Source organism: Megalobrama amblycephala, linkage group LG4 (assembly GCF_018812025.1).
Source record: "Megalobrama amblycephala isolate DHTTF-2021 linkage group LG4, ASM1881202v1, whole genome shotgun sequence".
Lineage (NCBI taxonomy): Eukaryota > Metazoa > Chordata > Actinopteri > Cypriniformes > Xenocyprididae > Megalobrama > Megalobrama amblycephala.
The window spans coordinates 29,199,407-29,215,249 of record NC_063047.1 but is presented as its reverse complement, the minus strand read 5'-3'; the positions used below and the strand labels follow the sequence as shown (position 1 = coordinate 29,215,249).

General features: G+C 34.2%; 2 protein-coding genes across 2 annotated transcripts; one reads left to right on the top strand and one right to left on the bottom strand.

Annotated features, from left to right (window-relative positions):
- Positions 1-170: 170 nt before the first annotated feature.
- Positions 171-3,027, top strand: si:ch211-12e13.10. Its single transcript, XM_048188745.1, has 3 exons — positions 171-358; positions 453-528; positions 1,103-3,027. Exons 2-3 carry the CDS (start codon positions 454-456, stop codon positions 1,583-1,585), a joined length of 558 nt encoding a protein of 185 aa, XP_048044702.1. The 5' UTR covers positions 171-358; position 453; the 3' UTR covers positions 1,586-3,027.
- Positions 3,028-5,403: 2,376 nt separating this feature from the next.
- rchy1 (ring finger and CHY zinc finger domain containing 1) lies at positions 5,404-12,538 on the bottom strand. Its single transcript, XM_048188744.1, has 8 exons — positions 12,440-12,538; positions 11,923-12,042; positions 10,287-10,402; positions 10,056-10,134; positions 9,875-9,978; positions 8,474-8,503; positions 8,125-8,245; positions 5,404-6,949 (listed from the first exon to the last, which is right to left on the bottom strand). Exons 1-8 carry the CDS (start codon positions 12,491-12,493, stop codon positions 6,764-6,766), a joined length of 810 nt encoding a protein of 269 aa, XP_048044701.1. The 5' UTR covers positions 12,494-12,538; the 3' UTR covers positions 5,404-6,763.
- Positions 12,539-15,843: the final 3,305 nt, after the last annotated feature.

Below are 15,843 nucleotides of genomic sequence, written 5' to 3'. Positions count from 1 at the left end.
CTTATGTTGTTCCAAACCTGAGTTTCTTCTATTGAACACAAAAGAAGATATTTTAAAGAATGTTTGTAACCAAACGGTTGAAGCCATAGTATTTTTTTCAATGGCTACTGTCAACTGTTTGATTACCAACATTCTTCAAAATATCTTTTTTTAGTGCAACAGAAGGAAACTCATACAGGTTTGGAACAACATAAGGGTGAATAAATGATCATAATTTTCACTTTTTGGGTGAACTAACCCTTTAATGGGCAGGGCTGCGAGGAAAACTTTGGCTCCACCTACAATGACAATGAGGTTTAATTTATTTAAAAACTGCATAGGAAGATACAACACTAGAGGAGGTCGGTGAAATCTCAAGGTAACACTCTATAGTTTGTCAATTTTTACACTTGAATTTTTCTAATATTTGCGCAAGAAATTAGAAGTCTATTAAAATCTCGCTTCTAAAATAGGATGAAGAATCTCATCATTTTTGTCGGCCTATTAAGCATCACCCTTGGCTTCTCAGTGGGTTCACCTTTACATAAGGTGAGTTTTACAATTGATCAAATTTAATGTCATTTTTAATTTTATATTTAAATTATATTTAACTTTAAATTACATTACTTTTGCATTCTTTGCTTCAAATAAAAACAGTGCTGCACAAGTTCCTTGTCTCGGTGCTCTTTGGGTGCAAGGGATGGTTCAACTCGTAAAAATAATGATAGTCCAAGGCACTCGAATCTTATTGAAAAAGTTTTAAAAAGCCTTTTTCATCATGGCTATAAGTTTTAAAAACAGGTGACAAGTGCACGCATTACGGCTATTTTACCTTTCTCAAAGTGTTTTAAAACTTATTGAAAAAGTTTTAAAAAGCCTTTATTTCATATCTATAAGAATCAAGTGCCTTGGACTATCATTATTTTTACATTGTTTTTAGTTTTCAACTAAATTACATTTAAATGTAAAATTAAGTTTTTGTTGCATTCAATAATTGAATTTTATCAGAAAATATTATTAAATTAAATTTAATGATCCGTCACATCAAGACATGTAATGAAACGTTTCAGTAAACTGTCAATCATTTCAAATAAACCACTTTTTCTTTTTGAATATGATCCAGAGAGAAAGACGCAGACGTCAGCTGGGTTTTGGTTATGGACATGGACCGGTTTATCCTTTCTATGATCCCTTCCTTCATCCTGACCGCCACAATGACTTCACTCCTGAAATTTACATCCGCGATCACGCCAGACCTTCCGTGCCCAAGCCAGTGACCATTAAGCCGCAACGTCCTACAACATCAGTGGTGCAGCCGGTGACGTTTGGTGACCTCTGTCCTCCTGCTAGAGGTGATGATTTAAACATCGACCAACTACCAGTGTTCTTCTATGCTGACCCCAAGGAGTGGAGCTCGATGGGTGCCGACAGACCTCTTTCCCCTGGTCAGTCTGGTTCCAACAATCTTCAGCCAGCTTTCATCATTGTCCCTGGTGTCTTTCTTCCTACATCCGAGGACAGCCGAGTAACGCAAAATACCAATGGGCTAAAAGCACCGGACCCCCTGAGCATCACTCAATCTAACATAAAACAGAAAGACTGTTAAAGGCGTTGGCGTTTGGCAAATCTCGCAATGAAAAGACAATATATTCACTTTCATGACCTTTTGAGGCACATTCACACCAAGGACGATGACTATAAAGTTTTAACAATCGCTCTAATCCTATTAGTATAGCGAAATCCACACTGCAGCTATAACAATAGCGAAATCAATGAACGATATTGTTGGAATCACTTTCATAAACAATGTTATGGTTCATTGGCGTGGAAGCAAATTTATGAAAACATTTATGAACAGGTCTTTATGAATACATTTGTTTCGCTGAAATTGGCAAACTTTTTTTCTTACATAATCATATATTTAACTGCGTTGGAAAATTTACCAAACTAGGTTATCTGTAGATGAAATTTCCTCACCCTCATGTCTTTCCAACCTAATTTTGAAGAATCTGTGTTGCTTTTTTTCATAAAATGAATTCATATAGTGACCAAGTTTAACAAATGACAAAAAAAACTTATACATTTAATTATACATTTCCAACCTATTTTGGGTTCATTTTAAGCCAGCCATGTAGTCATTTTTTAATCAATAGTTGGGTTAAATAAAACTACCCAGCAGGTTGGGCAAACATTTAACCCAACCGCTGGGTTTGTCCATTTTCAACCCAACTTGGGTTGTTTTTAACCCAGCATTTTTTAGAGTGTATGTATTTTCACCTGGCGGTAAATAGACGCTCGTGAACATTCGTCCGTGGAGATAACCAGCATTTTGCTTCTGAAAACCGAACCATAACTACTGTAATTATCACTTTATTGGTCATTTACATATAATATCACTAAAAACTTGGCGTTTTAAGAAGATTTTAAGTCTTTGGACATTTGGCCGGGGCGCAAAAAGGAACATTTGGGTTGCGTGGGATGAACCTCAACATCACGCGCAACCCAAATGATCTAAAATCTTTTCAAAACGCCAGGTTTTTAGTACTGAGTATTAACTACATGTACTTACTATAGGGTTAGGATTAGGGTTTGGTTTAGGGTTAGTTGAAATGTAATTATGCATATATTATAGTTATTACTATATTATTACTACATGTAATGTGCAACAATGACACTGTAAAAGAGTTACCAAAAACACCATTAAGTAGTTTTATATAATATTATATTGCATATCCCAATTCTTCAATTGAAGCCATTTTCTTTGACAAACAGACTGAAATGTATTCACTTTAATGTTATTTCAAACCTGTTTGAACCTCTTTCTTCTGCAGAACACAAAAGAAGATATAATGGAGTCCGATGTTGTAGATCTTTTTTGTTCCACAGCGGAAAATCCTACAGGTTTGGAACGACATGAGGCTGATAAAATGGTGACACAATATTCATTTTTGGGATAACTATCCCTTTAAATATTTACAGTCTTTTGTTTGTGGTTTTAATCCACAGTTTGTACTTTGTGTTGATTAAAAATAAAGTTTTGACACTGTTCCTGCCGTGTTTTTGACTGGAATCTCTGCTGTAGGCTGTTTCTGTCACGCTGCGGCTGGTCTGATCATGTTTTCACCACAGACATGATTCATGTGTTTTCTTATAAAAGCATTTGAGGGTTTTAGATAAATTCATCTTCACCATAAGAGTTCACAATGACTAGCCCCTGGGTGTGTTTTCAATTAAGCTCATCCAACCGAACCAAAACATGTTTACTGGAATTAACAAACTTTTTTGTCAACCATATGATCTCTTCAGTGGAGGTGTGACTTCCGTCTAAAACCTTGCAAACCAAATGGGAAATTACAGAGAAAAGGAGCATAAACAAATCAAAGATTTGACGGCAAGCATAAATTTGTCTGTGTGAAAAACTAAATCTCATATAAATACGCTCAGTTCTGTTCCACTTTCAGCGCAAGGCTGTCGCACTTAAAATATTCTTAAGTTTTTCCAAGGAGTTTGAACGAGGTAAAATTTTACCAATTTACACTTTTCATATTGGATGACTTTTAAAGCATGTGTTACTACTTATTGTCCATTATTATGTCCACATTGTTTTGATCAATTTTCATTCTCTAACAGGGAGAGACATTTATTAAGAGATGGATGGTTTGGGACCAGCGCTGTTTGGATTATTTTTAGTGTCTTTCACAGTTTCTAAACCGGTAAGGACACTTCATATTTTAATATTCACAACCAGACTATGTACTTATGTGCTCTCATTAAGCATGTTTACTTTAATTTCTACAGTATTTCTGTCCTTACTTGCTGTTTTTTAATCAAGTTTTAATCCAAACTCTTTCTCATTCCCTGTATCATAATCTGTGACAAACACTTGACTTTTTTTTTTTTTTTTTTTTTTATTTACTTGCACATTTGTGATTAGCTGAGTTATAAATTTGTGAAATGGATTACCAATGGTTAATAAGATCCTTTACCTCTGTAAACATGTTTAAAACTTGTCTTAAGACACATCCGTTTAAAGAAGCCTTCACTACTTTATAATTAGGTTTGGAACGATCCATTTGGATCCATTTCTTTGTGTAGACCTAACTGTATAGCACTTTACGAATGAATTGTGATCTGATGATTATCTATGTACAATCCTCCAACAGGTTAGTCTGTATCACCAGCTGACATTATCCAGCTCTGAATCCTCTGAATCGAATGAGTCGAGCTCTTCGGAGGAGATCACTGTACGGAGAACGACCATACAACCCATTGTGCTGAACACCATGAGACCGGACAGCCTGCACCAAACCAGTGACCATACTGCACATCCAGGCCTGGCGCAGACCACTCCTCACCCTGCCAACACGGAGCAAAAAATTGTGGAGTTGGACCCGAACACAAGCCTCGGTCCTCTTCCAGAGCTTGTGGTTCCAGACATCACCACCCCAGAACTACGATGTTACACGGTAGACCTCACCAGTCCTGAGCCAAAACCTGCCAGAGGAGATAGCATTTAATTATCCAGCATAATTGTTTTACTAGGCTTGTCTATTCTTAAAAAAAGAAAAAAAGAAAAAAATGTGATGGTGTTTGTTGCACCCTGTATCCTTTTCACTGTTCTTCAGCAGCAGTTGAATTATCTTCAGAATTACACATAATTTTCATCTGTTGCATGTATTAAAATGGTGCTTTTCATTTGCATTTTTCATTATTACTGTTATTAGTTGAAACTGTATATAAAGACAAATGCATCCTGACACTTATAAGGGACAAGAGGTTTTTCGGGAACTTTGCAAATTCAAAAAGTAATAAAAACGTGCAAAATAATGTCATATTAACTAATAAAACATTTGGTTAAAGAATTATGCCATTTGATTTTTTTTCACATTTAAAACAAAACGCTACAATTTGGCAATGTCCCATAATGGGTTCAGTGCAAATTAAAATAATTACACAATTCTGACATCCTAATTTATCATCCCTTATTCTGGAGAATTTAAAAGCATAAATGCATCTTATAGTTTTGATAAATCACTTTAGTCTCAGTCACTACTTTTCTAGGTGTATTAACTACTGATTTTTGTGGCTACATGTAAACTGCTTGGCTAGTCACATAATGTCCATTCTGAATTAATGAATGCTAGCCTGTTACATGTAAAATGAGTGAAATAATTCACTTCACGTTTACCAAGTCACAATTATGAGATGAAATTATGACGTATAATTATGACTTGGAGCATGATTTTTAATGCGGCGGAAATGGGATTCCCTGGCGTCTTCAAATATTAAACTCAAAAATGTGAATTTGGCCATTCAGTGAAGCATCACTATTTGGTTAATCTATCTGGACCTTTTTTATATGCAAACAACATTTTGTTTCACCTACCTCTTCCCCTGCACAGTAGGAAATAAAACATTTAAAACTTTTTTTCAAACATTTTTCATTTTATTTTTTCATCACACTCGGCAACAATTACACAGTAACACAAAATCAATTATTTATTGAATGACTGAGGACATGGAGTGCATGTATGTTTCAGAAATCTATCGATTCAATACCATTTAACATCACCAACTTTTCAAAAAGACTGGGTTCAAGATGTCATCGGTGTGCAAAATGCCAAAGAGAAGCCATTTCGATAATTATTTCTGACCAGGTAACACTGCAGCCTATTACTTGTGGTGAACACCACTAAATAAATAACATGTAAAACTGTGGGAACATTTCCTGCAATCTAACAAGGAGTAAGACTAGGTGACAAAACAGTGACCTAAAGGTCTGTAGACTTCAAAAAAACTAAACAAATGAACCACTTGTATGCAACATGTTGTTTTTAAAAAAACAGCAACTTTAAAATTCACATGAGGTTAAAACTATTTTGAAATATAATGTAATGTCAACCAAAGACAATGCCACTCGTAAATCCAAAAGCGCTTCTCTAAAAACCCAAAGGAAAAAACAGCAAGAACTTGTATTTCACATCCCTTTCAACAATGGTGAGCTCAACATTTAATGCTGCCTGCAAACATACGTGAAGGTGAAAAATAACCCACAGGAGATACTGCAGATGTTATTACCGCTATATCATAACAGGATGGTGCAACCTAATGGGTAATGAATGATCTCACTGAGCAAGTAATGTGCGATAAAACTGGTAAATTCATGTTCAAAATGCCTGAGAGTCTGTCCTACAAATAACAACATCTGGAGTCACAATCAAAACATGAACTTGTAATAAAAAAATATTGAGGACAAGATTCTTCATAGAAGGAAATCTTTAAGAAAATAAGATAACGACCGTTTTTTATTAAATGGGGGATATATATATATATATATATATAATATTATGCAACATGATCATTTGTTTGTTTCTTGCCCAGCATTAACCAATAAATAGCATTAAATCATTTTAAAATTAACAAAAGTTCAGCAATGATGTCAACTGTCCCCAAGCTCATGTTGAGGATTCAGTCAGCATTCATCCATAAAGCAGATAATAGTTTATCCTCGTAGCGCGGAATTATCTTTAACACTTGTTATGACAAAATGCATGTGAAATATAAAAAAAAAAAGTGAAATGTTGCAAATTTTACTGTGCTAGATCAGTCGGTTTCCATCACAGAAAATTAAAGAAGGCTCAAAAAAAAGTTCTCATCCAGTTTAATCCAGCAAAAAAAAAAAAAAAATGCGAGCAGTTGTACAAGCAATGAGTGAGAAGAGTTTGTATTTCTATATGTCAGTTCTATAAAAGCTTAACTGGGAGGTGATCTCCGGGCCTAAACGTCACTCGTGGTGCTGCGCGTCGGTCTCTTCTTCAAGCGGCTGCTCCGCAGGCTGTCGTGTGTCTATAGCAGGGGGCGCAATCAGCCCGCCGTCCTGTGCCGTGTTGTAAGAGCCACAGGTGCTGCACTTCATGCCCAACACGTGGAAGGCAACCGTGCAACGAGCCTGGCAGTCATTGCATATGATCTGCGAACAAGCACAGTGAAGTGGACTTATTGGGGAAAATAAAATAGTCGGCACATAAACACTTATTATAGGTGTGTCGTAGTGATCCAGGATAAGACAAAAACATGGTTTGGAAGATGGATTCATGATGTTAAACAAAAAAGTGACAGTGTACCTTAAAATAAATAAAGTGTAAAGAAAATGAAGACAAATTGAATGAAAGAAGCCAATTTTAGGGTCATTGTTGCATTGTGACCCACTTTTTTTGTCATTCGCATTATTTTCAATCATGATTCTTATTTCTGTAAAGTAAAAACTACTATATCAATGTTTTTAATTAAAATCAGTATAAATTGAAGGCAAATTCTACAATGAGGTAAAAGTAACTTTTTTTGCATAACAGCAATGAGAATGCAATTTTTATTTCAAAAATTAGAACTGGGGAATAAAAGGAAATGAGCTTAGTTGTCATGAAAACAAAAATAAAAATAAAGTTCCTACAAATTGGTGCAATTTTAATATGCAATACGATAATTCAATTTAAATATTATTTAAATATATATATATATATATATATATATAAAAAACTTAAGTAAACTTTCTTGACAGGTTTTAAGATTTTCTCCAGTGTTGTTAAACTAGAACTTTCAAAAATCATTTTCGTTCATTGAAATACAGCTGGAAAAAAAAAAAAAAAAATTTCCAGCTGTATTCAATTAAGGAAAATGATTTTATATACATATAATGCAAATTAAAATTAGAAATGTTGCCTTGGAACAACCTAAAAAAAAATAATAATAATAATTACAAAAGCAATAAAATTAACATTTTACACAAAAAGCAAATAATATTAATAAATACTATTAAAAAATTGTAATATAAAAAAATTACTATAATAGTATATAAAATAAAATACAAGAGATTCACTCTTTAAATGCCAGGGGGGAAAAAACTATTACTGCAGTCACATGTTGCAAGCTAAAATTAATTATTTTAAGGTTCACATTGAAATGACCAAAGTAGATTTCTCCACATCTGAGCTGAACCGTCATCATTTTACAACTGCAGGGTATGAGAACATCTTACAGACTTAAACAAATATTCACTTCTGCTTGTGTTTGCATTACTCCTCATTTGCATGTCCGTTTGGATAAAGTGTCTGCTTGGTGAATCCACGCAAATGAAGGCTCCGTTACCTTTACTTTAGTGTCCTGGTACTCTGTGGGCATGGGAGACTGGGCAATTTCCATATCTCTCTGTTCCCAGAACTCCTCCATGTTAAAGGCAGAGTGCATACAGAGGGGACAGCGGTAAGCACTGCGGGACAGACCGCCAGATGTAAGCACATCTCTCAACTATTGAACATTATCCTATTCAAGTCTATGACTGAGAATCAAAACAGGTAAACAGCTCAGAGAGGCTGATATTGTGCATCACATAGGTGTGACTTAAGTTAGAGAAATGTCAGTGTGAATATATGCAGAATTAGCAACAAGTTATGAGAAAACAATAATACAGTAGTTACAAAACAACAATATTCCTTACCCAGTTCTGCACATGTCCTCAAAGCATGTTCTGCAAGCAAAAAAGACTGTTTTTACATCAAATCACATTCATTTGATTTGATAGCACACGTAGGGTACCAGTACACATGAAGTGACCTTAAATATTTTATAGAAATCAAATATATTTTACAAAAAGTTATAGTGGCCATTTCATTTATGCATTATGGCAGACACTTTTATCCAATGCAATTTTTAATAAGACTTTACAATACGGCTTCATTCGTAAACATTAGTTAACTACATTAGTTAACTTGAATCAACGATTAAAAATACTTCTAAATTATTTATCTTAGATAATCTCAACATTTACTAATATATTTTTGAGATCAAAAGTTGTTAACATGATCAAATCTGTTAACATGAGTTAATGCACTGTGAACAAATGAAGGTTTTTATTAAGTGACATTTACAAATAGGGCTGCACGATTAATCGCATGAGATTGTCATGCGTGTCTCGTCAGTAAAGCCGGTTCTGTGATTAGTGGTAAATGTCCATCACCTGCTTTCAAATGGAGCGGCACTTAATATACAGAGCCGTAGTTCGCGGACAAGCTACGCAATATCGCGTTCATAATCGAAGGCGATTCATCTGCGATTAATCTCATGCGATTAATCTCATGCGATTAATCGTGCAGCCCTATTTACAAAGGTTAATTAATGCATTAATGTTAACAAATGACATCTTATTGTAAATAATCCATCATGACTGTAAGAAGTAGGGAAAAAAAGGTCACAGGCAATATGTTCAGCAATTAATTACATTTTAGACACTCCTACTGATTCTTCATGGCAGCTTCCACATTTTAGAGTAATAGTAAAGTCACCAAAACTATGAAATAATGTGGAAGTATGGGGATTTTGCAGTGACATTTAAAAATGTTCATATGATGGCAACAACTTAAGTCATATATATATATATATATAAGTCAGTTGTGTCCAAACCTATAACTGGTATTGAATATTACTAGTGAATTATGTCTATAGCCGTGGTCACACTAGACTTCGATTATGCAAAATTTCTACAGGAACTGCAAAACTCACAAAATGACATCACACTCTGCAGCCTCTTTTTAAAAAGCATAATTCAACATAATATAGATAAAAAACATGAGAATATGCAATCTACTCCTCTTTACGGCATCCTTGCAGATTTAAAGTTTGGTTTCTTTAATTCAGCTGAAAGGTCAAGCTGTGCAGTGTCAATGTTCTTTTGGTCACATGATACGATTTTGCAAAACTTGAACTTTGGAATGCAGCGAAATGAGAAACTTCTTCGCTTGAGCATGCGTTTCCAGTCTCCCGCATGCGTATGAATGGAAGTAAATGGAATGAAAAGTGTAGTGTGACCGCACCTTTACACAACAGATCATCAAACACTCACTTGTGTAGCAGATGGCCGCACGAGAGCACATGAGCCCCTATTCTGGACGTGTGGATGTCCTCCATACACACAGGGCAGTTCTGCCTGGAGACGTTCTCAACACACTGAAACGACAAGCACTGCTTAATATTTCACAAAATGATCAAGTGATGTACAAGAATCAGGAGAAGACTTTTCATACCTTGTGATTATCTTTAAGATCAGTGGCTAAACATAAATTGCACTTCGTACAATGGAAGTATTTCTCTCTTGGGCCAATTCTAAAAGTGACAGATGAGACGAAGAAGGTCAATGAGAATCTTATTAAAAGAATTACAAATGTATTGCTATCAATAATGAAGGCACCTCTCATTTGTAAGATGCACTGCATGAAAGCATGTACTAAATTAATAAATGTAAATGCCATGCAAACCTGCATATCCCGCAGGGCTGGCAGTGGTACTGCTTCTTGTCTTTGTCAAACAGATGGCAGATGTTACAGTAATACTCTCCAAACTTGACTTCACATTCTTTACACGTCTGTTGAGCCTGATGGACACAGAATGAGCAAGAGTTTTAAATGTTATCAGAACTGAAAAGCAATTAAAAGAAAAAAATAAAAGTTTGCATTAATAAAGCTTTTTTTAGAAGACCATTAAAATGTGTTGCATTCTGACATTTAATGTTTTATACAACAAATACCACCATGACGTGTAATTAGTTTAACAATTACTTGTTTTGCATTACAGTAAGATGGGGACCTTCAGAGGGACCTTTTTCAGTGTATTTTATCTATTTGGTCACCAAAATATATTTTTAAAAGCTTTTTGTATTAATTGAAATGTCTCCTTTAATATGACATACATTTTATCTTCATATTAGAAATTATTTTGGTTTTTTTTCAGTTGACACCACATATTTTGTCATGTCCCTCAAGGCCTTCTATGAAAGTGTACTTGGGATATAAATTTTAAAAAAAAGTCCATTCATTTTGCCATTCCCATAAATATCCATCTGTGCTTTTTTGCTGGTAATGTTTTTTTAAAACAAAATAAATTCATGATTATCCATTAAAATCACATCATTTAGTTTCGTACCTCAGTAACCCCTCAACCCCGTTACACAAACCATTCCCCCCCTATAAAAATAATGAACTGATACTTATGTGACATCATTAATGGGAAGTGACATCATAGAAGTCTTCTGAACAACATTGTGAGAAGACATAGGCAAGTTACCACCTTCTTTAATAATTATAACTAAATTATGTTGTGAAATTGTGTTTGTCAAGCTTAACAACTCAACCCCGTTACATTGATTAAAGATAGAAAACTATTACTTGTGAAAATTATCTTTGTTATTTCAACATTATTCATGATTTCATAATATCATGCATGTCATGCGCTCTCCATTTATTCACTAGATTTAGAGCAGAGGCCAATTTGGTCAAAAAAAAAAAAAAAAATCACAACCCCATCACACCTACATTTTTTTAAATTATTATTATTATTATTGTTGTTAAGTTTATGAAAAAGTGATTTAAAGTTTGTTGAATTCTGTCTGAAATGTTCAGAGCAATCATAAGAATACTGATTTTAGTTCAAATTCTGAAGCCTTTGATCAAAAATTATGAGATTGCGGTCACAAAAAGTGCCCATTTCAGGCTTTAGTATAGCAAAAGTGTAAGATTTTATGTAACTTTTATATTTGCAATTACTGAATTAGTGTGAGGAACATCTGATCAATAGGAAAATGTTGATTTTATCACAAATACATTTTATAATAATATCAGGAGAGCTCCCATATTGTCCATAACTTAAAATAAAGACCAACAATAATAGGGATTTGATGGCTGAGATGGGAAAATATGTTTTTCTGGAAGCTAAATATGTCATTAATGTTGTGGGGTGTTCAGAAAAGTAATACAGTTTGGTAAAAAAAAAAAAAAAAATCTAAAATGTCACGAAAACCGGTTTGGTGAAATGACTCATATATCTTGACAGGTTTTGTGAGTTTCACCCATGCAAATGATATGATGCGTTTAGAGCCAAGCTTAAATATGACTTTACCTCTTGAATAGTATTGCACGCTGCACACTTGACCTCTCGGACCTTAAATCGGTCCATTTGATGGTTCTCTTCACCATCATGACAGAGTCTGCAAACATAAAACTTCCCACAGCAGGGCGCCTGCAGAGACAGACCACAAATATATAATCCATCGCCATCAATCACATCAAATATGAGTCTCTACTGACTGACATCAGAATATGCTGCAAGTGCAAATCTATGACAAAACCCAAAACTGCCATTTCTTTGACCCTGCCGAGCAAAGAAACAAGTCTAAACGAACATATCTTATTTGTTGCATTTAAACCAACAATAATTAATTTAACTTCATAAAATAATCTTATATTACACATTAAAAATAGCAAATGGTGATGTATATTTCATAGTTAGCCATATGCTAATAAGACTTGCTTCAATCACACGTTGCAACCAAGGAAAGTATTTACCAAAACAATCATGCTAACATTAGCAAGAGTATTTCAAATAAATCGTATAAATGCAATTAAATGTCGCTCACTTTTAACAAACAGCTGCGAACATAATGCTCACATCCGACTTCAGTGGCAGCCATGTTTCATTCAAACGCGAGAAAACTTTATTTAACAGTTGACCAGTGTGTTTATCTATCACGTGTCTATAAAAACAATACAGAAAGAAAGAAAGAAAGTTTTTCCTTTCATCCAAACTTTTCATTTTTGATTTGAAAATTAGGTTTAGTGCTTTATTTTTATGAATTTTACATGACACCCCAGGTGAAAAAATACTATAGTAATTTATAGTAAATACTATAGTGCTTTTGAACCATACTATAGTAAATTGTAGTATACTATATATTATAGTATTTACAATACTTTGTTAATGAATGCTACAGTATACTGTAGAATTAACTACATTGAACTGATAAACTGTAATAAATAGGCTACTGTAGTATACTTTAGTTTTTACTACAGTAAACTGTAGTGTATTGTAGTATAATATACCCTATAGTTGTAGAAAACTTTGTACAGTATAAAGTAATTTGATTATATTACTATAGTTGTTATATTATCACAGCAACTATAAAATTACCACAACAAATTCATTCAAGTACTTTACTATAGTATGGTTCAAAAACACTATAGTATTTACTATAAATTACTATAGTATTATTTCACCTGGGACAACTTTGATGTAAACAAAGATTACAATGTAGGAGTACATGATGTGTACAATGATGTAGATGAGGGTCAAATCTACTATTGGCAGTCTTATGATAAATTATGTAGAATTACTTAATATCTCATGTCCAGTTTATAACCAATATATGTATATATCACAGGGAAGTTGTCACAAGGCTTATCAACATCTGGTTCTAATTCACCATCATATTATTTTTTACAGCATTTTGAAAACAAATGCACAAGTAACACTAACTTTAATTACATTGTGTCCTCTAGTCTTCTCTTATAAGCTTGTATTATTGATATTGTCCCTTTGTTTTTATATAGCTAAAATCACCATGCCAATAACATTTGGTGGACAAATCCTTTATTAGAACTGGAAATAAAATCACACCCATTTGTGGGGGTTTGTCATGACCTGAGCACAGTGACAGACGGTGGCGGCATCTGCCCCTTTAAGATTAAAAACTTGCCCATTGTCTTTCCTAAAATTACTGCTAATCTGATCTACCGTGGATTTAAGACTTTAAGAGTCTATAATCCACTGAACATGATGTAAGTATATTCATGTTACATTTGAAAACATGATTTACTAAGCTCTGCTTTTGGAATTGATGTTGTAAAACTTGCTAATATGCTCAGTATGATTTTTTTTTTTTTTAATCTCTCTCAGATGCCCTTGAGATCTGGAGGGATGTGGATTTGTTTGATGAAGCTATTATTTGCAGGCTTACAGGCTTTTATATGGAAAAATCAGTTTTTAAGATATAAAATAAAGAGATATAATAAGAATCACATCAAATTGAATAGAGAAGTGTATATGTATTATTTCTAAAGAAGAGAAAATCCAGTAGAGGCCTAACTTAGTATGTGGATGATGGCAACACAAGTTACTGAATACAGTGCACAGCATATCTGAACAAATAAAAAAGATCTATTTTCTTCATGATCACTAATACAATTCATGGAAAGATGGCAAAACTAAAATGTATTAAACATATACATCATAAAAATTGAGAAATATATGTCATTAATAGCCATAAAATAAGTAAATTAGCCAGTTTTGTTTAAATTAAGGATTGCAGAAATGAGTAGACCTTAGATTTAATTCAACAAATGTATAATATTCTAGCACTTAGTATGGCCTCCATAATGTTGAATATACTGCTCTTCTTGGCACGGAGTGTACAAGTTCATGACAAATTGTCACATCTGTCCTGTTTAACTCCTGGATGATGAGCTCCTTAAATGCCCTGATCTTTAATGGGGAGTGTTGCTCAACTCGTCTCTACAGAATACCCAACTGGTGCTCAAGGGTGTTAAGATGTACGCAGAATGTCCACAGAAGGTTTTCACCTTGGGAGAATGCATATCCTCATTGTCATGTTGAAAAAATGCCCAACAATGCAGGGAATGAGGAAAGGGTAACTTCTTCTGTTTCAAGTTTTGTATTAAATTACACAGTGGTGTGGGAATTCATGACAGCTTTGATAAAGCACAACTCCCTCACACCTTCAGCACTCATACATCCCTATATAAGAGCTTTACTACCACTGAACTTTACTGTGGGAACCAGGCACTTCTCACTGTACTCCTCCTCTAGCAACACCAGAACATTTTGGATGCTGTTAGATCCAAAATGATTGATTTGGTCTCATGAGACCAGAGTATTGATTCCCAGAATCTATATTTTGTAAATATGGGCTTTGGAAATGGCTAACTGACTTTATTGTGCTTTGGCTACAGTGAGAACAACAACCATGCATGTCATTTCTGCAGGCTGCATCTTACTCTGTGAGATAAACAGTCACTCTTTTCATAGCTTTTGCTGGCTCTGAGACACTCGCTTGGTATTTCTCCTGCTCTTTGTCTAGCAAAAAAAATCCCTCATCACTAAATGAAAGCTTAAAAGCTTAAATTGTCACAAGTCCATTGTTTTTGAATTTCTGTGTTACTTTTGCTGTATTTTCACACTTAAAACAATGCTTTGGTAATCCTCTTGTACCACTGTCCTCTTTTGTGCTAAGAAATAAGTGTCCTGATAGTTCTCTCCCAAGTGGTTCCACTGTTGTCAGCATTAAGTCTGAGAATGATTCAGTGGGCTATATAACACTTTTAATCGTCAAGAAATTACTTCTCTTTAAATGTTTTGGTTCAACATACTTACCTGTTAATCAAACATTGCCTTAAACTTACACCAGAATTTTTTTATTTTGTTTTATTTCATAACGTTTAGGAGGGTGTACTCATTTTTGCTACACAACATTTTATCACCTTGATAAGAAAATCTTATTTTCCTGAATAATTTTGACATGCTTCTTTGGTAATTGATTAAGCAGACTTGCTGAAACATTATATCTGTAAAGAACCCTAACATGTCTTCTAAGTAATTGAGTAATTGCTGACTTTCAGAAGTTTCAGAGGGGGTGTACTCATTTATGCTGTGCACTGTAAATACAAAATTCATTCTTTTATATATTTCCTATTAATATTCAAAGAAATATATAGCAGTGAGGAAAAACATCATGGAATTATACACAGCACATGCCAAGAATATCTTCACAACCCTAGAAAGTTAATAGGAATAATTTCCCCAGTAACTGAACTTAACAATATGACAATATTTCCATACGAATTACATTGTACGTCTTCTCATGAGATCAGGTTGAAACCTAAATCTCTAAGGCCTTAGTGCCCCGGTTACCTTAAGTGACTTTGCACTATCTGTACTGCTCTTTCCGATGTTTACAACCCTAGATTC